This window comes from Sciurus vulgaris (assembly GCF_902686455.1).
Source record: "Sciurus vulgaris genome assembly, chromosome: 3".
Taxonomy (NCBI): Eukaryota; Metazoa; Chordata; class Mammalia; order Rodentia; family Sciuridae; genus Sciurus; species Sciurus vulgaris.
Genome location: NC_136463.1, coordinates 54552211 through 54576961, shown reverse-complemented (window position 1 = coordinate 54576961; position 24751 = coordinate 54552211). Strand labels below are relative to the sequence as shown.

General features: G+C 45.5%; 1 protein-coding gene and 1 pseudogene across 2 annotated transcripts; one reads left to right on the top strand and one right to left on the bottom strand.

The window, feature by feature from the left end:
• Positions 1-15349: 15349 nt before the first annotated feature.
• SLC2A4 (solute carrier family 2 member 4) lies at positions 15350-20998 on the top strand. Its single transcript, XM_079132398.1, has 11 exons — positions 15350-15616; positions 16895-17011; positions 17122-17294; positions 17383-17507; positions 17620-17735; positions 17843-18005; positions 18109-18296; positions 18442-18546; positions 18695-18796; positions 19260-19463; positions 19963-20998. Exons 1-11 carry the CDS (start codon positions 15584-15586, stop codon positions 20164-20166), a joined length of 1530 nt encoding a protein of 509 aa, XP_078988524.1. The 5' UTR covers positions 15350-15583; the 3' UTR covers positions 20167-20998.
• LOC306656853 (Y-box-binding protein 2-like) lies at positions 20470-24056 on the bottom strand (annotated as a pseudogene). The gene is made up of 6 exons (XR_013767018.1): positions 23871-24056; positions 23004-23288; positions 22719-22821; positions 22311-22488; positions 21901-21984; positions 20470-21794 (listed from the first exon to the last, which is right to left on the bottom strand). The product of XR_013767018.1 is annotated as a Y-box-binding protein 2-like (transcript).
• Between the last annotated feature and the right edge of the window lie 695 nt (positions 24057-24751).

The following is a 24751-nucleotide window of genomic DNA, read 5'->3' as shown; positions in this document are numbered from 1 at the left end:
CCTGTATGCATATCGTTGCCTCCCCACCCTTTTTCTTGCTGTTGTCTTCCAGTCTACCTCTCTTCCAACCTCCTTGCACCTCTCATACCCTTTTCTTACTCTGGCTGTTTCTCATTACATTTTCCTCTCTTCATTTTTTACATCAATTTCCTTACTTTTCCCATCTATATTCGTCTCAAACATTTGTTTGTAAATCTTTCCTTGATTTATTCAATGAACATATTAGAGAACACCTTATTAAGCTCACTAATCTGCTTTTATACAAAATGCAGACCTTCATGAACTCTTTGTCATTCATACTTATTGTACTTTTTGACTAATCATGAGATTATTTTTAACAGGTTCCTTCCAGCTCTAAAAGTCCATGTTCCCCTTTACTTGAATGTATCTAACACCTTTTCAAGCTCATTGCCACTACTACAAGGTAAGCCACCATCACCTCTTACCTGGACACTACAACTACCTCCAAACCAATCTCCCCATCTTCACTCTTGTCCTTCTAAAACCTGTTCCCCAGAGTGATCTTTGTTTACCAAATTAGATGTGTTGTTTTCTTTTAAAAATCTTTCAGTGGCACTCCTGCGCTCATACAAGTAAATGCAATACCATGACTTATCTGGCTCTGTGACTCAGCCACACAGGCCTCTCTCTTCATGAAATGTACTACATATGTTCTGTCCCACTAATGCACCTTTGCACACTCTGTTCTCTATGCCTGAATACTCTTCTCCATCTACCCCCACTCTTTTTCCTTTAACCAGCTAACTGATTCATTCTTCAGCTATCAGCTCAAATATCACTTCTAGGAAGCCTGGCCTGATTGCCCCACCCCAGACTGAGTCAGATCATCTGCTCAATGGTTCTCATGGCTACCTGTACTTCTCTTTCAAAGCCCTTTTATAGTCTGAAACCATTTTGTGTGCTTATTGATTCAACGTGGGTCGCCCTATTGTAATTCGCCTTGGTGAATTACAAGAGGTTAGAGATAGGTGGATTTTATCACCAGTGAATATTTGATGAATGAATGAAAAAATAAATTTCAAATAAATAGTATTTCATCCACTGTTCAATAACTACTTTCTGAACGCCTGTCATGTACCAGGCACTATGCTTGACCACAGGGATACAGCAATGAACAAAAGAGATAAGAACATTGTGTTCGTGTAACTCATTCTTCAGAAGGAAGCAAGTAATAAAGATATAAAATAGCAAATGTTTTGAAGGCAGTGAAACAGGATAATGTAATGAGGCTGGATCTGATCTCAAGTTAGGTCAGAAAAACTTTCTGAAGAAATGACTTAAACAATGAGCCATCCAAGAGGGAACCATGTTATAAGCAGTAAAAACAGCAAGTGCGGGCTGGGGTTGTAGCTCAGTGGCAAAGTGCTTGCTCAGCATGTGCGAGGCTCTGGGTTCTATTTTCAGAACTACATATAAATAAATTAAATAAAGGTCCATTGACAACTAAAAAAATATTTAAAAAACAGCAAATGCACAGGCCCTGTGTCAATTGTCCATTTGAGACTTGTAGTCATTAATTTGAAGCAGGATTTCTTAACCTTGGCACTACTAACTTGGAGTCAGACAATTCTTTGTTGTCCTGTGTATTCTAGGATAGTTAGCAACGTCCCTGACATCTTTCAATTAGATGCAGTAAAACATTCCCCCACACCCCAGTGTGATAATCAAAAATATCTCCAGACATTGTCCTAGGAAGGAGAGGAGCAAAGTTTGTCCCAGTTAAGAACTGTTGATTTTGAAGGGTTATGAAAAAGTAATATTCCTGTACTGTGGTCCTCAAAGATAAAAGGGAGAAAGGTGCAGCTCAGGAGGGAGGAGAGACTAGCCAAGAATTAACCTCCCAGCATATTCTTTCCTGATCAACAATGGGTCCTAAAGGAAAGGGGTGGATATTGACCTTGACTTCCCCCATGGCAAATTAATCTTAAAGGAAGCACAGCAAATAACAATGGGCAAGATTTGAGTACTCATCCCTTGGGGTCTGGTTTTAATCTGTACAACTAGCCCCTGAAGGTCAAAAACTGCATGTGCACAGCTTCCAATGATTATATGATCCTCATTGTACCCTATAAAACCAAAATCTCCCCTGTAAATGCTGGCCTTTGTGTGTGTGTGTGTGTGTGTGTGGTGCTGGGGATTGAACCCAGGGCCTTTGGCTTGCAAGGCAAACACTCTACTGACTGAGCCATCTCCCCAGCCCTGGTGGCCATTTTTGAATATGGAAAATGTGCCCCACCAGCACTCCGAGTCCGAGAATGAATATAGGCTTCTATGAATCTATTGAGTTTTGCTTCCTTTTCTTCTGTGCTTACAGATTTAGTGATACCAGTGAACATCTGTAGCGAGCAGTGAGTAAGAGAGGAATCAGTTTGTTTCCAACAAGTGGATTTTATTCATGCAATGCACACTCAACTTAACATTTCTAATAATAGCAAGTCACAAATACATTGAAGATTCACTCCCTTGTTCACCTAGAGTCCAATCCCCATGGACTTACTCAATGCAATGTCTCTTAGCCAAGAATTCAGTCAGCAAGACCGAGGGGATTCTTCTCAGCTGTAGCCTCTCTCACCTCCTCAGATGTCTTTGGATGTCCTCTGGCGTCCAATAAGCCAGAGGCTGGGTGGCAGTCGTTGCCGCGGGAGAGGTGGTCAGTCGTCTGGCCTCAGTGACAATGGTCTATCAGCAATCAGTGATGGAGTGGACAGCAACCAGGGCAATCAAGAGACAGAGCGATGTAGAGTCCTCTGGTCACGGTGCTGCTGACAGTTTGCTCCAAAAGTCCAGTGGTTTAAGTAGTGAGTTTCTGCCCAGTCATGCTCTGGTCTTCATTGATACAGACCAGAACACAACTATACGAGGAGCCACCACTCAAATCATAGATAAAGGTTCATATCGGCATTGTTCAGAAGTGTCATCTCACCACACAGCAAGTTTGTCACCAGGCGTCTTTATTTTAGTTTTACAAGTCCAGGCAAATACCAAATACAGCTTATTATTACCACATAACACACAACTACAGCAATTCCTATTATTTCCTTGTCTCATTACAATATCATTGTATTTTTTTTTTCCTCTTTCTCTGGTAGCCTTGAAATAAATTAGCTGGATGCGAGAACCCAAGGGTATGGACTATTAGACTATACCATGGCTGGGGTTTTTCTAAAAAAAAAGAGGGGGAATAGGTATATACATGAGAATGATTATATTATTAGATCATGGTGTAAATAGGGTAAGAAGAGGAGTAAACACCAAAAGGGGTTGGTGGATAGTGAAAACTGGTAGGGTCAATGTTTTAAAAGTCTCCATGGGTGAAAGGAGTGAGAAAACATGAGTAAATAAACCAGAAACCTAGGAGATAGTCACGAGAGGTTGTTGGGGGAAATGACAAAGCCTAGGTAGGGACCTGAGAAAGGGCTGAAGAAAAAGATCATTGGAGATAGGACTGAGGGATTGAGAGGCTACAATTAGATGGACTACCTAAAGGGTTTGATTGGGTTTGGTATGGTTTTTGAAACAGGTCTCCCTAGTTGTTCAGGGCTGACCTCAAAACTTCTGGGCTCCAGCAACCTCCTTGCCTCAGCCTACCATGTAGCTGGGACTGCCGGTGTGTGCCATTGTGCCCACCAACTCTGAGGAATTTTGAAGTCAACAATAATGATGATAGGAAAAGAGGTGTAAAAAGGAAGATAATGAGTCTGGTGCTAAATTTAGCAGTGCATGTGGATTAATGCCCAAACTGGAAGAGAGGTAGCAGTGACAGGATCAAGATATGAACTTAGAAGGAGCAGGGGATTTTGAACAATGAAGAAAGAATAATGGTCTAGCTAGCCACCTCAGAAAACGGTATTTCTTTTGTTTTAATTTTTTTGAACCTTTATTTATTTAGTTGTATGTGGTGCTAAGAATCAAACCCAGTGCCTCATACATGCCAGGCAAGTGCTCTACCACTGAGCCACAATCACAGCCCAAGCAATACTCTTTACTCCAAATTCTGAGGTACGGTGAAACAAGACCCAAACAAGCCTTTATAAAGAGGGTTGCCAGACAGCCAGGCACAGTGGTACACGCCTATAATCCCAGCTACTCAGGAGACTGAGGCAGGAGGACACAAGCCCAAGACCAGCCCAGAGAAGTTAGTGAGACCCTATCTCAAAATAACAAATAAAAGTCAAGCATGGTGGTGCATGCCTGTAATTCCAGCAATTCAGGAAGCTGAGGCAGGAGGATCTCAAGTTCAAAGCCAGCCTCAGCAACTTAGTAAGACCCTGTCTCAAAAGTTTTTAAAAAGGGGGGCTGGGCATAAAGAAGAATGAAATTATGGCATTTGCCAGGTAAATGGATGGAACGGGAGACTGTCATGTTAAGTGAAATAAGCCAAAACCAAACACCGAATATTACCTCTGATATGCTGATACACAATGAGAGGTGGGGGAACAGAAGTTCATTGGATTAGATAAAGGGGAAGGAAAGGGGAAGGGGGGTGGGGGGGATGGGAATAGGGAAAACAGTAGAATAAGTCAGACATAACTTTCCTATGTTCACATGTGAATACACAAGTGTAACTCCACACCGTGTACAACAAGAATGGGATCCTAATTAGAATAAGTTAAACTCCATATATGTATAATATATCAAAATATACTCTAGTGTTATATAGATCTAAAAAGAACAAAAAAGGAGGGAGCTAGAGATGCTGCTCAGTGGTTAAGCACCACTGGATTCATCCTTTTTTTTTTTTTTTTTTTTTTTGCGGTGCTGGGGATTGAACCCAGGGCCTTGTGCACTCTGCCAACTGAGCTATCTCCCCAGCCAAGCACCCCTGGATTCAATCCCAGATACCATAAAATAAAATATTTTTTAAAGGGTCTGGGGAGGCTGGGGCTGTAGCTCGGTGGCAGAGCACTTGCCCAGCATGTGTGAAGCACTGGGTTCAATCCTTAGCACCACATAAAAATAAACAAATAAAATAAAGTTATTCTGTCCATCTATAACTACAAAAAATTTTTAAATGTTATTTTAAAAAAATTTTAAAGGGGGAGATGGGGGTGTAGTTCAATGGTAGAATATCCCTGAGTTCGATTCCCAATAAACCTAAAAAAAAAAAAAAAAAAAAAAAAAAAAAAAAAAGAGGAATGCCAAAGAAGCATGTCTTCCAGGCAGCCAGATATGTCAGTACCATTTAGGAAAGGAATATTCGGAGTAGAGGTTGAGAGTAGTGTCTAGAGGTCAGATCTGTGGAAATACACCACAGAACAGGGATGGCCAATAATGATATTTTGAGCTAACACTTGTATGGGAACCCAATCAACCTGTTTGTTTATATGAAAATATCTTCTGAAAAACTGATACATAAATGAACTTTGGAAACTTGCAGTATTATTTTAATATTATGCAATATTACTTTAAACTGTGGAGGCTGGGCTGGAGATATAGCTCAGTGGGAGAGCATATGCCTAACATTTGAGTGACCCTGGATTTCATCCCCAGCACCACAAAAACAAAAGCCAAAACAAAACCTTTTTGAAGTTACAGTTCAGTAATGCCTAGCATGCATAAGGCCCTGAGTTCTATACTCAAATTTAAATATATATATATATATATTTTATATGTATGTAATATATATATGTATGTAATACATATATATATATGTATGTATGTATTACAAAATCTAATTGGGCTGGGCACAGTGGTGCATACCTGTAATCCCAGGTTGAAGGACAGTCTGGACAACTTATGGAGACCCTGTCTCATAATGAAATGAAATTACTGGGTTGTGGAGATGTAGCTCAGTGGTAGATCTCTTGCCCTCATCATGTGCTGAGTTTAATCTGAGTACTGCAACAAAATAACTAACCTAATGGTAGAATCTAATACTGCTATGCCTTAGGCATGTAATAAATTTTAAGTGTTCTTTTTCTTAAAAAATAGTTAATGGTTATCTGTTATGATACTTGGTCAGACAAAGAAGTATGGATCTAAGGCAGACGAATATCAGGTGCTTGTTGTTTGTTTTCTCTTGCAGCACTGAGTATTGAACCCAGGAGTGCCTCTACCATTGAGTTATGTTCCTTCCCAACCTTTTTAACTTTTTGTTTTGAGACAGGATCTCACTGAGTCTAGGCATGTCAGAGCTTATGATCCTTCTACTCAGTCTCCCGAGTCACTGCAATTATAGGTGAGCAAACAGCATCCAGCAGGATATTCTAGGTTCTAATTCTACCTCATTCAGGACTTTATTCTTAGGCCTCAATTGTCTCACACCTGTAAAACAGGGGCAATAATATCTTTGCCTGCTTTGGAAACAAGAGACTGGACCAAGTAATCTCCTGTGGTTCTTTTTTTTTTTTTTAATTGAATTCAGGGCCTCATTCATACTAGGCAAGTACTCTACCACTCAGCCACTCCCCTCTGCTATGATTCATTCCGGAGTGAATATTGGAGATATAGATTTGGAAAAAGATTGACAAAGTAGCCAGCTCAAAAGACTAAAATAGTCTTTGTGGCTCAGTGGTACAGCACTTACCTAGCATGTGGAGGCACTGAGTTCGATTCTCAGCACTGCATATAAGCAAATAAATAAAAATAAATAAAGGTCCATCGACAGCTAAAAAATATTAAAGAAAAAAAGACTAAAATAATCTTGCCTTTGCAATCAGTTAAGGATAATTATGAGAAAAGTATTGTAAACACCCATTTCTTCCATAAGCATAGATGAAAAAGGTCCTTAATATTACTTCATTAAATGTAAAAGTGTATTTTATTACACCACAAACAAGGATAGTATATCCCTGTTTCAGTCTTACAAAATCCATCAATGTAATTTATCACATGAATAAACCAAAGAAATAATGATAAGGCTACCTCAGTGATGATTTAAAAGCATTTGAGAGGTTGACTGTCTGCTTAAGAACTCTTAGCAGGGGCTGGGTTGTGCTCAGTGGTAGAGCCTAGCATGTGTGAGGCACTGGGGTTTGATTCTCAGCATCAAATATAAATAATAAAAAAATAAAGGTCCATGAACAACTAAAAAAAAATACATATATTTATTTTAAAAAACTTAGCAAACAAAGATTAGAAAGAAATTCTTACACTTAATAAATAACATTGGACTCATCTCTTTGCGACTGGGAAAAGGACAAAGGTATCCACTTTTTTTGTTGTGGTGATGGGATCAAACCCAGGGTCCTGCACTTGCAGGGCTCTACCACTGAGCTACGACCCAGCCCCAAGATGTTCTCTATTTCTGTAAAGTCCTGGAGGTCTTGACCAGTACTACAAAGAATTAAAGAAATATGTAGTGCAAGTTTGGAGGTGACAAAACAAAATGACTACAGATAACTAATTATCTACTTAAAAAAGGGCACGATGGCACATGCCTGTAATCTCAATTGCTTGGGAGACTGAGTGTAGGAGGATTGCAAGTTCAAAGCCAGCCTCAGCAACTTAGCTGAGGCCCTAAACAATTTAGCAAGAACCTGTCTTACATAAAAAAAATGGCTTGGGGATGTGGCTAAGTGGTTAAGCGTCTTGGGTTTAATCTCTGGTACCGAAGCAAAAACAAAACCAATAAATAAATACATCAACAGAAAGACTATTAAAACCAACAAGTTTGTTCAGCAAGGTTGCTGTACAAGATCAACCTACCAAACCAAATCACTGGTATTTACTACACCATTAATTACAAACTAGAAAATGTGATAAAAATAACTCAATTTGCATCAAAATTATACAATTTGACAAAAATTATAAAGCATTTAGGAATTGTAGTCATAAGATTACTCGATTAATCTTATCAGTGGAAAAATTTGTTTTAATTCTCATAAAAGAACATAGAAGATGATCTGAATAAACAGTTCATCCTCTTGAATGAAGGACTTAATAGTATAAAGGTATCAGATGTCCCCAGAATTATTTTGTAATTTGATATGCTACCAATAAAAATCCAACTGGCAGTCAGATGCAGGGGTACGCACCTGTAATTCCAGTGAGTCAGGAGGCTGAGACAGGAGGAATCCAAGTTGTCTCAAAATGAAAAATGAAAAGGGCTGAGAATGTAGCTCAATGTAAAGCGCCCCTGGGTTCAATCCCAGTACCCACCCCCCAAAAATCCAACTGGTGTCTTATCTTGTTTTTATAAATCTTGATAACTTTACCCCAGAATTTGTATGGAACAACAAAAGATCACAGATGTTAAGCGGACACTAAAAAGGAAGAGTAACAAAGAGGGGTCTTGCCCTTCTGGAAATTTACACTTGCTACAAAGCATCATGAAAATCAACAACATGGTAGCATTATATAAGAACTGACAAATATACAAATAGAACAGAATACAAGTTCATAGACACTTGAATATATCAGAATTTGATTTCTTTTTGGGAGGGGGGGTACTGGCGATTGAACCCAGGGGCACTTTGCCACTGAGCCACATCCACCACCCTTTTTATTTTGAGATAGGGTCTCACTAAGTTGCTTAGGGCCTCACTAGAATTTGATATTTTATAAATGTGGCCCACTAAAAGGAAGATAAATTGGATCCTTAACATTTCAAATAAAGATAAACTCTTGCATTATCAAAATAACCTACTGGATTTTTCATCATTTAACTGGATGAAAGGTAAAAGAATGTCTTTGGGTTACAGAGATGGGAAAGAACATACACAAATTTTCAAACTCATGAACTATAAGGGACAAAATGGTCATTTTGATTACACCCAAATTAAAATTTTCTAATCAGTGAAGTTCATCAAGGAAAAGTTAATAGGGAGATGATAGGGTGGTAGACGATCATCAAACCTAGGGCCTCACACATCCAGGCAAGCACTCTACCACTGACCTACATCCCCAGTTCAAGATGGGAGAAGATATTTATAATGTTCAAATCTGACAAGCAACTTATATCATTTTTCAAAAAGTGTTGCCAATCAATGAGAAAAATATTCCAAAAGAAAATAAGTCAAGAATGTAAGGAGGAATTTGCAGAAAATAACCAAAGTGCTGACAGATGTCTAAAGGGATGCATAAAGCTGGATCCAGTGACCACACCTATAGTTCTAGCAATTCAGGAGACTGGGAAGGAGGATCCCAAGTTCAAGGCCAGCTCCAGCAAACTTAGTGAGACCCTTAGTGACTTAGCAAGACCCTGTCTCTAAAAACAAACTAACAAACGAACACACAAATTAAAAAAAAAAAAAAAAAAAAAAAAAAAAAAACCCAAAGGGCTGGGGATGTAGCTCAGTGGTATTAAAACCCTTGGGTTGAATTCCCAGTACCAATTAATTAAATAAATAAATAAATAAGGAATGATTCGGTGCTGAGAATATTGCTTAATGGTAGAGTATTTTTCTAGATCTGGCAAGGCCCTGGGTTCACTTTGAAGGAGAACGAAAACAACAACAAAAAGGTATGTATAGATGCTTCAAGACACTATAGCTAACATAAAGACTGACCATCTAAGTGTTGGTAAGGGTGTGGAAAAACTGGAACTCTCACACTGCTGATGGAAATGTAAAATAGGACATTCACTTTGGAAGCAGTTTGGCAGTTTCACAAAAGTAACATATACACCTATTTTTATAATCCAGGTATTTTGTTGTTGTTTTCCTTTGTGTGTGTGTGGTATTGGGGATTGAACTAAGGGGTGCTCTGCCACTGAGCTAAGCTACATCCCCATTCCTTTTTATTTATTTTGAGACAAGGACTTGCTAAATTGCTAAGAGTGACCTTGAACTTGCAATCCTCCTGCCTTCTCTGGGATTACAGGCATGAACCACTGTGCCCAGCATAACCCAGCTATTCTACTCCTAGATATTTTCCAAGAATATGAAGACACAAGTCCATACAAAGACTTACACAGAATGTTCATAGCAGCTTTATTTGTAATGACCCCAAACTGAAAAAAACTCCTTTATCTACCAGCAGATGAACAGATAAACAAATTGGTACATTCATATAATGGAATATTATTTACCAATAAAAAAGTATTATAAAAATAAATTTATAAAATTTATATTATATGAAATTATATTTATATAAAATTTATATAAAATTATTATAAAAAATAAAAACTCTTCTGTACATGAATCTCAAATTTATAAAGATTTACCCAAGAGCAATTTAACATTCAGTTGCATCCCCAGTTTTTTTTTTTTAGACTTTTTTTTTTTTTTTTTTTTTTTGGGTGCTGGGGATCAAACCCAGGGCCTTGTGCTTATAAGACAAGCACTCGATCGACTGAGCTATCTCCCCAGCCCCTACATATTCTTGTTAAATTGCCAAAGCTGTCCTTAAATTCACAATCCTTCTGTCTTGGCCTCCTGAAGAGGAGGCATGCACTACCATACCCAGCTCGAAATCATTATATTAGTGAAAATGTCAGAAAAAAAGAGTCCATTCTATCTAATTCCCATCAAATAAACTTTAGAATATGCAAAGTAGTCTATAATAACAGAAAGCAGGTCTGTGGACTGGGGTTGTAGCTCAGTGGTACAGTGCTTACATAGTATGTGTGAGGCACTGGGTTTGATTCTCAGCACCACATATAAATAAATAAAATAAAGATCTATCACAACTAAAAAAAATTAAAAAAAAAAAGAAAGCAGATCTGTGCTTGCCTCAAGAAGCGGGGGGCGGGGCCAGAAGGAGGGATTTATAAGAGATACAAGGAGACTGGGTATGATGGATATGTTCATTATCTTGATTGTGGGAATGGTTTCACAAGCTGCATACATGTTGAAATTTTTCAAATTGTACACTTTAAATATATGTTGTTTACTGTCCATTCAATTATACCTCAATAAAGTCGAAAAAAAACTATGCAATTTATTCTAAGCATTATATGAATATTATATTATTCCCCTTCATTAAAACCCTAAGATGCAGATACTATTATTATCTCCTTCTCAGTTTACAGATGAGGTATATAAGCACAAAGAACTTAGGTACTTAACAAATGGCACAAAATTAGTAACAGATCTGGGGCTCAGTTCAATTTAGTCCCACATTCATACTCTACTGTGCAGTGTCTGGGTGATGCTGGCTGAAAGAATACAGTGCAGCAGAGGTGTCCACACTGCTGATAGTATAGAGACTGGAACAGCCATTCTGAAGAACAAGTTGGCAGTACTTAGTCATATTAGGTGTAAGAGTACCCTATGACTCAGCGATTCTGCTTCTGCAGATAGTTATAATACAAACAGAGTCGTAGTCATAGACAGACACATCTTCCAAAGAAGTTCTAACAGAAAGTCCAGCATAGTGGCGCATGCCTATAATTCCAGTGACTGGGGAGGCTGAGGCAGGGGGATCATGAGTTCAAAATCAGCCTCAACTTAGGCCCTAAACAGCTTAGCAAGACCCTTTCTCAAAGCGGGGCTGGTGAGAGGCTGGAGTTGTAGCTCGGTGACAGAGAGCCTGCCTAGCAGGTGTGAGGCACTGGGTTCAATCCTCAGCACCACACATAAGTAAATAAAATACAGGTCTTTCAACAACTAAAAGAATATTTTTAAAAAAAGGTGGGTTGGGATATATATATATATATATATATATATATGGTACCACATTATTTGTTGTGGTTGGGTGACATGGGTACCCATTAATGGGATTGTTAGTAGATAAAATGTGTTGTGATCCATGGAGTATCATGCAGTAATAGCTTTGATAATCATAGACCACAAGTGGATTTTACAAACTCAGTGCTTGCTTACTGAAAATAAATAAGGTCATGGCCAGGGGCATAACTCAGTGGTAGAGCACATATTTAGCATGTTCAAGGTCCTGGATCTGATTCCTAGCACACACACACAAAAAGTAAGAGCAGAATAAAATACATGACAAGATGGTATTTACATAAATCAAAAATGTCTGCATACAAAATCATTTATATTTTGCAAGAGTACAACTTAAAAATGAACATTAAACTCATTGAAATGGTTGCCTTTTGAAGGAACAGACAGGAAAATGGGTATGGAAATATATAACTTTAAAAATAAAGTTGGGTGGGTGGTCAGTGGTGCACACCTATAATCCTAATGACACAGGAGGCTAAGGCAGGAGAATTTTAAGTTCGAGGCCAGCTTCAGCAATTTAGTGAAGCAACTTAGCAAGACCCTGTCTCAAAATAAAAAATAAAAATGGCTGGGGATGTTGCTTAATGGTTAAATGCCCCTGGGTTCAATTCCAGGTACCAAAAATGAATTTAAAAGATACAATAAAGCTGGGTGGCCCGGACACACACCTGTAATCCCAGCAACTCATAAGGCTAAGGCAGGAGAATCACAAGTTCGAGGGCAGCCTTAGCAACTTAGTGAGACCCCATTTCAAAATAAAAAATAAAAATGACTGGAAATGTAGCTCAGTGATAAAGTACCCCCGGTTCAAACCAAGTACCAAAATAAAATGAAATAAAAAGAAGACATAGGGTCAATGAAGACAATTTGCTAAGAACTGTTGTTAGTTCAGTCTTTTGCACCTAAGACTAAAATATGCAAACAAAATACAGGGAAGGGATGAGGGGGAGAAGGTAGTGTCAGTGAAGCTAAATGGTCAGGGATTCCTCCCTGAAAGTGGAAGCCAAATGGGAGGTGAAGGTGTGGGTGAGGGACTATCCTGACTTTCTCCTGCCATCCAGTCTCTTACTTCCTTAGCACAAGGACTTAGAAAACAAAAGTCTGCAGGAATTAGCTCTCCAAGACAGGGTAGCTTAGGAAAGTCTATGAGGGGATCTGAGATAAACCAGCCAAGGATCACCATACAAGATCGACATACACACAAGCTGCAATGCAAAACTCCTTGTTGTCATGGAGTCTCTGTTTCCCTTCTTTTTAATTCTCTATCATTTAACCCCTTCCACCTTTCCTGCCATTTTTCCTCTTCTTCCTTCAACTCCTTATTCTTCTTTTAGCTCCTCTTCTATTATTCCATCACTTTTTCCATATTCTTTAAACTATCCTATCTCCTTATATCCAGTTCTGACTTGCTCTTCCTGATTCCACTTTTGCTGGTGTTTAAACACCTAGAAAGGTCCATCCCTGAGAAGCATCAGGAATGAACCTGGCCCGAAGTGGCAGGAACCCAGAGCCCAACTCTACAACCACCAACTGCACTGCAGTGGCAGTGTGTGCCACTCTCCGACTCTTCATTTTTCATCTTGGCACCTTGTTCTGCTGTTTTTTCCTCTCCCTACCCTTCTCCTTTTGTAGTATCCCACCATCCCTGGTTCTCCTTTAACCTTCCTGATCAGTCCCTCTCCTACCATCAATCTGTTTTCTTTCTTTCTGCTCTTAAATGATTGTTGCTCTCCAATCTGCATTCTTCTCCATATGCACCAGACCCTCATTGCATTCTCAACAAAAATGTATTGAGTCCTCTCCCAAAGCTGAGTACTAGAGATGCAGAGAAACAAGATGACTTTCTTCCCTTGAGGTTGCATTACAGAAAGGAGGAGAAATCAGTGATAACAAACTATGTATAAGGACACAGACCTTTTTGGAGGAAAGTCCAAGAAAACTTTACAAAGGATGGAGAGGTTTTTTTGTTGTTTAATGATAAATATGGGACCTCAGGCATTCCAGGTTGTAGTGATTCATATAGCAAAGGCACCAAGTGAAAGAACACAGTGGGTTCCCGGTACAAGAAGCAGTTAGGCTTCTTGACCATGAGAGGAAAGGATAAAAGACAAGAGTGATAGATAAGGCAGAAATGAAAGCAGAAAGGTAGGAGGGTTTGAAATTTACAGTGGGGCAACAACAGAAATGTAGTGACTTTGGGCTACAGCGTGGTTAGACATTTTTGCAGTACTGGGAATTGAACACAGGGAGCGCTCTGTCACTGATCTATATCCCCAGCTCTTTTGATTTTTTTTAAATTTTGAGACTGGTTTCGAAATTGAGATCCACTGCCTGTCTCCCGAGTCGTTGGGATTACAGGTGAGCGCCACAGCGCCGGTCTTCCAGTTTTGAAAATTGCACACTACCTTCCTTTTAACGGAAGAGGAAAAACATTAAGACTAATCAGAGATATGGTGGTCCAAAGTGGCAGAATACAGGTGGAAAAAAATCAAGACGAATGAAAAACTGTCAGAATAACAATGTTGGGGTGGAGGGGTGCAGGACAGGAGGAATCAAACATGATCTCTAACATGGGGGTGACTAGTTCACTGGGATAAGAAGTTAGGACGAGAAGCAGCAGGTTTGGACATGCAGATGTTGTGAACTACCCCTTTACAACGATAGCTGCACACCTGGGTCTGGAGCTCCAGAGAGACTTGGCTTGCGCGTAACTGAAGCCTTAGGCAGGTAAAATGCTCAGGGACCTTCGGTATGGTCCAATTCCCTGAGGCTCCTCGCTCTCCCTCCAGGTGGCACTACAGCCCCGCATTTCTGAGGCGGGTTTTCTGAGAAGCGCGCTGTCTGAAGTCTAGGTGTCAGGCTTTTCTCCCTAGACCCGCTGACCGTGGGTCACGCCCTCTTCGCTGGGGTTTGGCTGGGAATACAAATCGGGAGCAGGCTCTGGAGAGAGTGTCGTCCACGCGGCCAGCACATGCGTGGCGGCTCAGGGGCCTCAGGGTTGGTAGCGTGATCGGCATGAGCACCTGTCCCTTGGGACACCTCGAGGAACCAATGTGGAATGTGTGTAGAGGACTGGCCCAACAGGCAGTGTATGGAGCAGGGATGCATGAAAAGAAAGAACCGCGGATGCACGGCCACCGAACCCACCAAGAACGGAATTTCCTGGCTCCCAGAGCCATCCCGGCGTGGGAAGTACGTCGCGGACCCTTTAAGGCTCCATTTCCCTGCCCTTCCCCGCCCGGGACAGACCGGGACACCAGGGACCTGACATTTGGCGGCGCCTAGTGTGTGAGCTAAAAATAGCCGCCGCTCGGGGTTACTTCGGGGCATTGTTTTTCACCCACCCCGCGCGCCGACTCGCACGCTCCGTGTCACGCTATTGGAGTTACCCCTCCTCGGGCAAGTCCACCTGGCCCATCCCCTAGTCTTCGACCTAGCAGCCTGACCCGCCGAACTAGACTATAAAAAAATGTCTGCGGATCTGTATCTCCGGTGGTGGGCGGAGTCCTGGCACGTGGGTGGGCGGGGCCTTCCGTTTGGAGAATCCTGCTCTCAAAAAAACTTTCCTGCCTGAAGCTGGCGGGAACCCGAGGGGCGTGTCTCGCCAGCGGTAAGGGGGCGTGGTTTCATCGGCCAGCCCTATTAATTCGAGCCAAACTCTAAGCCCCAGGTTTAGCGAGGGGGTGTGGCCTTTTGGGGTGTGCGGGCTCCTGGCCAATGGGTGTTGTGAAGGGCGTGGCCCGCGGCGGGGCGGGAGTGGAGTGGCGGGGGCTTCTCTCCTCTTTTCCCCCAGCCCGGCTCCGCCAGATCCCAGGGAGCCCCGCTGCTTTCCATCTCCTTCACTTGTGGCTGTGGGTCCCCCCAGACCCGCCCTCCGCACATTGCTCCAGCATACCGGTGGTCCCCGCGCCTTTGCCTGTCGGACCCGGGTCAAAGACCACCCCAGTTGCCTCTCATCACTGAAGCTTCTGCACTCCAAGTTATTCTAAGACAAGATGCCATCGGGCTTCCAACAGATCGGCTCGGAAGTAGGGTTCAGCATGCGGGGGCGGGGCGGGAGCAGGTCCCGCTTATCCTGGGCTGGGGTCGTGACTGGGGACAGCCAGGGGGCGGACCCTGCACAGGCGCAGGGGGTGGAGGTGGGGGGCTGGCTATTTATACCCATCTGGATAACCCGTGACTGTCAGATTCCATTCCCGCCAAGAGACAGAGTGGGTATGGGGGACCTTTCGGGAACTCAGGCCGCAACTGAATTCTACCCAGTTCAGAGTGCGTCTCCTTTCCTGCTACGCGGAGTTGCGCCCTATTCCGGGACACCCTGTGCTCGATTCAACTTGGGAAATATCTCCATATCCGGGAGGGTCTGACCCAACAGTAGCTGTCATCTTGTCCCAGAGGCTCCCAGGCAGTGTTTCGAGGACTGGAGGCTCTTCGTGGGCCCCACCCCCCACTCCTGGCGGATCTCCAGGACGTTGAACTTTCTCTTGGCCCGTGGTGGGTGGAGGGGCAGAGGGGAGTGTCAGCCCCCCCTCCCCCAGCTCAGGTTTCTGCTCGGAGACAGTCTGTGCCGCCAGCGAGCAGCCACCACTGCCACCGCCCCTCAGGCCACCATCCCTCCCTCTTCCCCTGGGCATGTCTTTCCTTGGCAGAACCCGGGCACAGCCCCCAGCCCTTGGTCGGAGCTTAGAAGGAGAGGGGAGGCCAGGGCAGAGAAATAGAGAGACACCCCCAGAGGAATGACTTGGATGTCCTTTTTGGAATTGGCCTTCTTAGGCCTGTTGGGGGACTTCTGAGAAAACCCCTAGAGAGAAGGGAACAGGACAGTGGCTGATGATAATAATGCACTTGTCAGTTTATAAAACTAGCACTGTTAGAGTTACTGTAAATATTCGATTTTGATTTTCACAACACTTTCACTGACAGGTAAGCAAGGCAAGCAACATCGCCTCCAGCTCACAGAAGAGGAAACCTAGGTTCAGAATGGGGAAGTGACTTGTCCAAGGTCATACAAATCTGAGCCTGTCCCAAGGTCACAGGGAAATTAAGAGACTTAGGTCCTCAAACATTTCTCTGCCTTGTGGACTCAAACATCCAGTTTCTCCTCCATGCCCTGGTTACCACTGGGTTCTTTGTACTCCTGTTTACATTGAGATCTTTGTGCAATTCCTAATATGGCCCAGTTTCCCTCACCCAGCCTGTTGGATGGAACCCAGCATCTTCAGGCTCCAGCTGGGCCCAGGCCCCTGGAGGAAGGAAAGAAAGCATGATTCCACATGACATTCCCCTCTCTGCTTATGCCTGTCCAGGATGGGGAACCCCCTCAGCAGCGAGTGACTGGGACCCTGGTCCTTGCTGTATTCTCAGCTGTGCTTGGCTCCCTGCAGTTTGGCTACAACATTGGAGTCATCAATGCCCCACAGAAGGTGAGGGGTCTGAAGTTAGCAGGGTAGGGGTGCCCAAACAAGGACAGGAGGTCTTGAGGGGTTGGAAAAGGAAGGATCTGCAGGGAATCACTACTGTGCTGTCCCTCCAGGTGATTGAACAGAGCTACAATGAAACGTGGCTGGGAAGGCAGGGACCTGAGGGACCTGGCTCCATTCCACCAGGCACCCTTACTACCCTTTGGGCTCTCTCCGTGGCCATCTTCTCTGTGGGCGGCATGATTTCCTCTTTCCTTATTGGCATCATCTCTCAGTGGCTGGGCAGGTATGGGGCTGGAGGGCAAGGGTGGGGGAGTAGGAAGGGAGCCACAGCATGGGTCCCTGACACAGCTCCACTCTTGTTTGCTCACTAGGAAAAGGGCTATGCTGGCCAACAATGTCCTGGCGGTGCTGGGGGGCACCCTCATGGGCCTGGCCAATGCCACTGCCTCCTATGAGATACTCATTCTTGGACGGTTCCTCATTGGCGCCTATTCAGGTACCCATGAGCACCACAGCCCTGTCATGAGCCTGGCTCTTCTTCATCATACTTGGGCTTCCAAATGGGAGTGGGCAGCTGCCCTGAGCCCTCTTTTCTTCCCTCTATTCAGGACTAACATCAGGGCTGGTGCCCATGTACGTGGGGGAGATCGCCCCCACTCACCTTCGGGGCGCCTTGGGGACACTCAACCAACTGGCCATCGTCATTGGCATTCTGATTGCCCAGGTGACTAGGCCTGACCTGGTGGGGGACTAGGCAGGGATTGGGGTGGATCTCCAAGTTCAGGCAGGAGACATGAGTCACCTGCTCTCCTTCCCAACCTTCTCCCATAGGTGCTAGGCTTGGAGTCCATGCTGGGCACTGCCACTCTATGGCCACTGCTTCTGGGCATCACAGTACTCCCGGCCCTCATGCAGCTGGTCCTGCTGCCCTTCTGCCCTGAGAGCCCCCGCTATCTTTACATCATCCGAAACCTGGAAGGGCCCGCACGAAAGAGTGAGTCACACCCTGCATCTAGCCCAGTCCCGTGCCTCCGCCCGACTTGCTAGCACCTGGCCTCCTCTCAGGCCCTATCAGGCCTGACTCTCCCCATCCCCAGGTCTGAAGCGCCTGACGGGCTGGGCCGATGTGTCTGATGCGCTGGCCGAACTGAAGGATGAGAAACGGAAGCTGGAGCGAGAGCGACCACTGTCCCTGCTCCAACTCCTAGGCAGCCGCACCCACCGGCAGCCCCTAGTTATTGCAGTTGTGTTGCAGCTGAGCCAGCAGCTCTCAGGCATCAATGCTGTACGTATGGAGCTGCCAGCAGGCCTGGGGAGGGGAGAAGGGAGCTAACCTCCTTCATTAACACTCAGAGTTAGTCCAGTTTGGTATGGCTGGAGTAGAAGACAGGCCAGCTCTGCCATCAACTCTTCTTCTTCCTTACCTCTAGGTTTTCTATTATTCGACCAGCATCTTCGAGTCAGCAGGGGTCGGGCAGCCAGCCTATGCCACCATAGGAGCTGGTGTGGTCAATACTGTCTTCACCTTGGTCTCGGTAACTACTTGCCTCTGGAATGGACTGCACCACAGGCTTCACGTCATGGGGGTTCTGGAGGCCCTATTCTTGGCTATCCCCACCTGTCAAAATGTTCCCACTTCCTGTATCTTGAAGGTCCTCTGCCAAGGCCTAACTCTTCCCACAGGTGTTCTTGGTGGAGCGCGCTGGGCGTCGGACACTCCATCTCCTGGGCCTGGCAGGCATGTGTGGCTGTGCCATCTTGATGACTGTGGCTCTGCTTCTGCTGGTGAGGCCTGCGGGGCTGGGAGGGACCAACAGCCCAACCCACGGGAATGACCCCAAGGTTCTGTGGCTAGCCAGGGCTACTCCTTAATATTCATGCCTTCAATCCTGGGGCTGCTCATATGCCAGGACCGTGGGTATTTGGCTATAGCACAAGTGTGTCAGCTAGAAGAAAGAGCCCCTGTCAAGCCTCAGGAACAATAATTCCTAAGAACTCAGGTTTAGAGCCAATGGGGAATCAACCATCATGAGTTGAGACCAGAATGTTCCCTCTGCCTTGAATCTACATGGGGCAGCCAATATAATGTCAGTGCTCAGAACTGCTCCAGGGCCTATTCTGATGGAGGTTGGCAGGCCCCCCACAAGCTGCTGGGAAGGGTAGATTTCAATTTTCCTGTGGGTCAAATGCAAGGAAAGATCCAGAAAAGCCTGAACCAGATTTCCCACCTTCCCTGCCTCGTCCCTAGGAACGGGTTCCAGCCATGAGCTATGTCTCCATTGTGGCCATCTTTGGCTTTGTGGCTTTCTTTGAGATTGGCCCTGGTCCCATCCCCTGGTTCATCGTGGCCGAGCTCTTCAGCCAGGGACCCCGCCCAGCAGCCATGGCAGTGGCTGGTTTCTCCAACTGGACGTGCAACTTCATCGTTGGCATGGGTTTCCAGTATGTTGCGGTAGGTCCCCCATTCCTGCCCCAATCTCCCACACTGGAGAATATTGGGGGGCAGCACAGCACTATCCTGCTTACTTTCTAATCAGGGATCCCCAACCCTAGGTAGGTAGTCTTTGGATAAATTTGGTGGAGTTGCTCCATCAGAATCAAAGGAAAAATGCGGCAGAACTAGAATGGATAGTAACACAGGTGTCTTTGGAACTAACCAGTGGCATAACTTAGACCAGGAATAAAATGATTTAAACTTCATATTAATACTATGAATGGCTGGGAATCTCCTCTGAGTGTGATATGGGATGAGAAATGGGTCCGGGCTCAGACAATCAATTTTTCATTGTAAATCTTCATTTCTGGTCATTTCTATTGCCCCTTGAAGAGCCACCTATTTCTGCAGTATCCCCAGCTCCTTATGAGGATATTTAGTTCCTGGCTTGCCTGAGACCATCCCTTCCCATCCCACGCCACCCTACTCTGTCAACACCTTTCTCCACTTATCCCAGGATGCTATGGGTCCTTACGTCTTCCTTCTATTTGCGGTCCTCCTGCTTGGCTTCTTCATCTTCACCTTCTTAAAAGTGCCTGAAACCCGAGGCCGGACGTTTGACCAGATCTCAGCCGCCTTCCGACGGACACCCTCTCTTTTAGAGCAGGAGGTGAAACCCAGCACGGAACTTGAATACTTAGGGCCAGATGAGAATGACTGAGGGGCAAGGCAGGGGTGGGAGAGCCAGCTCTCTCCACCCCCAGAAACCCCCTCCTTTCCTCTGCAGCACTTTAACCCTCTCTTCCCCATTACTTCCAGGGTGGAGAAAAAACCCTGCAACCTGGTAGAATTGGGAAGCTGAAGGGAAGGGTGGTCTGAGCACCCCTTCATTCCCCTCGTGTGACTCTTTTGGATTATTTGTTGTGGTTAGGCTGTGGCGTCAGGGTGGGCTGTTTCTTCCCCCGCCCCTTCCCACCAAGCACTCCAAATACTTCCATCACCTCTAGACTGGCTTCTCAGTGGAACAAACTGAAGCAGAAAGCAGGACATGAGACCATAAGTTGAGTTTCCCACCACCTTAGACTCCTCCCACAATCTGGCACTTTCACTGAATTATTGCCACAGACTCTGGGTGAAGGGGGCTCTATCTTGACCCCTCTAGGACAAAGGACTCACCCTTCCAAAATCTAGCCTTTTCTCCCTCCCTGCAGGCTCAGCTTTTCAGGGTGAGAGGGAACACAAGGTATGTACCCTCATGTGGTGAGAAGGGACAGCAAGCATCTGCCTCTAAATTTGGGGCCCCATCTCAGTTGTTTCCCAAGCCTGCCAAGTGGGGGCCCTAGCTCTTTCCTCCACCTCTATTCTGGAAGGGTGCTGTCCCCATAGGCTTTTGACCAACTAAGGGCAAGAGGGAATTTGAAAGACTTTTTGTAAACAGTGGATGGGAAGAGACTGGATATTTTTTGTATTTGTTTGAATGGTAGGGAGCAGAAACCAAAGGCTGTTGTACTAAATGTGTATATATAGATTCATCTATAAAGTCATTGTATGGAGATGAGCGTCCTGTCGTGGAGGCACTGGAGGATGGCTGAGACAGGGACTACAATCCACTTTGCCTGCCCCTCTTCTTCCCTTTGTCTTGCCTCAGCTCCAGGCCTCAATCCTCTAGATGCTTTCACTCATGCCCACTTCCATTACTTTTTATTGCTTTAATAGTAAATGCTCAATAAACTGTAGCTGCAAGTGCCAGGCACTGCAAGGGAGGCATCATCCCTGTTTGACAGGAACAGTGAATCTCATTGTTGAAGGCACTTGTCAGAGCTGCACAGCTAGGGCACTGGAGCAAAGAGGCAGGGACAGACTCTGCTGAATGCCTATATCCTCTCACACTTCACCTTCCATGGTCCTGAAGTGAATTACCAGTGATCTAAATTCTCCAAAACATAAAAGAGGCAGAGACCAAGACAACAGGAAAGCCTGTTTTTGTTTTTACTGGAGGCTCAGGTGGCACATGACAGTTCATAAAATGGCTTCAGAGGTAGGGGGGTTGAAGGGAAACAAAAATAAACTGGGTGGGAAAGAAAAGCAACCAGGAGGAGGTAAGAGCTGGCTGGTTCCTTCTCAGCCTGACTTAGGGGAGGGAGTTGATGCCTCTGAACACGAAGGATGGAACCCTTCCTTCAACCCTTGATAGGGAGAGTGGGGAAAAAATGCAAAAGGCTGTTGCTTTAGCCCTCCTGAGTCTCAAGGAAAAGGGGAAAAGCCGGTCTTTGATGTCATGAGTTATGGGAAAGGAGGGAGGGGGTGCTGGGTAGGGTACAGGTCAGTTGGAAAAAAACTGGCAGATACCTAAGAGATAAAAAGAAACAGACAAATCATGAACACTTAACTTATCATTAGACCCAGTCCCCAGCCTTCTGTGGCCACTTGCCCTCTGAAAAGAGCAGCCTCTCACCAGATGGTAGCTCTGGGTGTCCTTTGAGTTGGAATCACTCAGTATGGTTGGTGGGGGGGTCCCCACTGTTGATGGGGCTGAGGTCTAGAGAAAATGGTAGTCAATTGGGCTTCCTGTTCTTCAGAGTCTCCAACTCAGCCTTCTGCCTTTCCCCTTTTCCCCTTCTCTCCCAACAATTCCTACAGTTCATACACCACAAGCTGGTGCTAAGGCTCCAAGCAGAGCTGGGGTGGGGTTGGGGTTCTGTGGGGGGTAACATGGCTTGATTGCCTCTGCTGGGGCAGGTAGAGTGCCTGCCAGGGATGGACCTAGCAATCTACATGAAAGGACAGGGACAGGGAAGTGGCACAGTGATAAAGGGAGGAAGGGACAGTTGGTCCCAGCCTTTCTTTTCATTACACTATCCTCACCTCTGGGGCTGTGGGCTGCCGGGGACCAGGGGGCTGCTGCCGTCGCCGCTGGAAGTAGGGGCGGTTTCGTGGGCGCTGGGGTTCAGGCCGGGAACCATCAGTGGGGCCTTGGCTGGGCTTGGTCTCACCATCCCCACCTTCAGTGGTAGGCTGCTGAGGTGGCCTGGGGCGGAAAGGCCTAGGGAAAGAAGGAGCCCTCAAGGGACCAGAACCCAGAACAGACCTCTTCTCTCCCTAGAACTTCCCCATTCCCATCTCCAGAAGACAGGCTTTCAGCTCCATAAGTCCTGCTTTCCTCTGTGCACCTCTCACCATGAACTTTAGGCACTTCATAGAAATCTTCCCCTTTTGCAGAGACTGAACACTGGACAGAAAAGGGAAAGACCAAGCCCCGAAAAGGAGTCTTACCTTCAGGATATCTGGGCCGGAATCTGGGTGGGGGCACCCGCTATCTCCTGCTGTTGGTCCACCTCTAATGGGGCTGTCTCTTTGGGTTCTACCCATCAGTGCCCTAGGAATATACAAAGGCCTCAGTGAGCTCTGGGGACCTTGGTTGTCCAGGGACCGGGTTATCCCTAGCTCTTCCCAGCTCAGTTCCAGTTCCTTTGGGGACCCTGTAGTCTCTAACCTCACCAATTCCCACTTTTGCCCAGAATGTGGGCAGATGGCTCCCTTACTGCAGCTTCCCCTCACCTCTATAGGCTGCTGCTGGTTAGGGGGCCGAGGGCCTCGCACAAACCGTCGTCGGTAGAAGAAGGGTGGTGGGCGCGTCGTCTGGGCCTCTGCCCTGAGTCCTCAGCCCGCTCCCCTTCACTACCAGGTTCTGTTCCACCTGAGGGAGCCTCTGCCACCATGGGTGGTGGGGCAGCTGGCGAGGCCGGGGGATGAATCGGCGGAGAATCTACGTCGATTGGGGGCCATAGCGGCTGCCCTCACTGGCACCCCCCGGGCCCAAGTTACATTGGCAGCTTCTGCACCCTGGAAATGTGGAAGGGGAATGGTCAGAACCCCCGGACAGATGCACGACATTTGCAGCAAACTTGCTGGAATCACTGGAGTCTCTTCTGTCTTCCAGCCTAGTCCCCTCTCCAGCTCTCTTGTGGCTCCTCTTACACTTATCCAGCTCCCCCACCCTGCCCATGGGCAACAGTGAGTTGGTACTCATCTGGGAAAGAACAACTTGTCCTTCTGAAATAACTGTTATGACATGCCCCACCCCCTTAGGTTTAAAAGACCATGAGGTGGAGAAAGGGCTGGCAGCTACCATCCATCTTTTACTCCAGAGGACTGACTCGGAAGCATCCTGCTGGGGATGGGCCCCATACGAAAAACAGATATGGCATGTGCTTGGTGAACTACTGAGAAGAAACCTAGATACTACTGACAGAGACAGGGATACACTCTTTAGAACATCCCTAGTATTAAAACAACATCCTGGTGAGAGAACACAGCCCCATTCCCAGAAGCAGAGCTGGTCCCAGAAGGGTCAAAGCCTGGGCTGACCTCCAGGCCACTCCCCCACAAGCTGGCCATCTCTAGACCCCACAGCAGCTCCCAAACCTTCTCTCCTTCCACGACATCAAACTCCACAGTCTCCCCATCTCCAACGCTGCGCAGAAACTTCCTGGGGTTGTTTCTTTTAATAGCTGTCTGGTTGGGGGAAAGGCCATGAGAAAGGTGAGGGCAGCAAAAGCAGAGTCTCTCACCCTTGCTGGGTCCACCACCCAATTCCATTCTTTTCAACATTTTACTTGGGGTCCAGAGCTGGAGGACAGAGCCAAAGATGGTCAAGGTTTAGTAGGAGAGGGGCTGGGGTGTAGGGTGTAGCTTAGTGGTAGAATGCATGCTTAGCATGTGAAAGGCCCTGGATTCTATACCTGGCATTGCAAAAAGAAAAAAAAAAAAAAAAAGTTTAGTAGAGGAAAGTCATAAACTAGGGGCCTGGGGATTCACTGAGAAGTTACCACTCTTCCCAGGATACTCTCTCCCTTCCCCCCTTTACCCCTTAGGGACTTCTAAAGGGGAGGCAAGAAATATGAAATCAAAAGTATAACAAAAGCAGAGACAGTCTTAAATTGCAAAATGGATAAAAACATACTGTGCTTCTTACCTCAATCCCAGAGATCTCTTTCCACCAAAGCAGTGGTTCTCAAACTATCGATGCATCAGAATCACCTGGGAGCTTGTTAAAACGGTGCCCAGCCCCAAGGTCTGATTGATTCGGTAGCTCGGGGTGGATGTGCCTGAGAATTTGGATATCAGGTGATGCTGCTGGTGGTGTTACAGGGACCACACTTTGGAACCACTGCACCCAAGTCTCTCAACCTGAGTTCTTTCTCTTGGAAAATTGCCTGATTCCTTCCTGTGTGTTAACAGGTCCCAGTAGGTGGTGAGCATGTAGTGCCCAGAGGGCAACACACACTGACAGCCATTCAGTAACC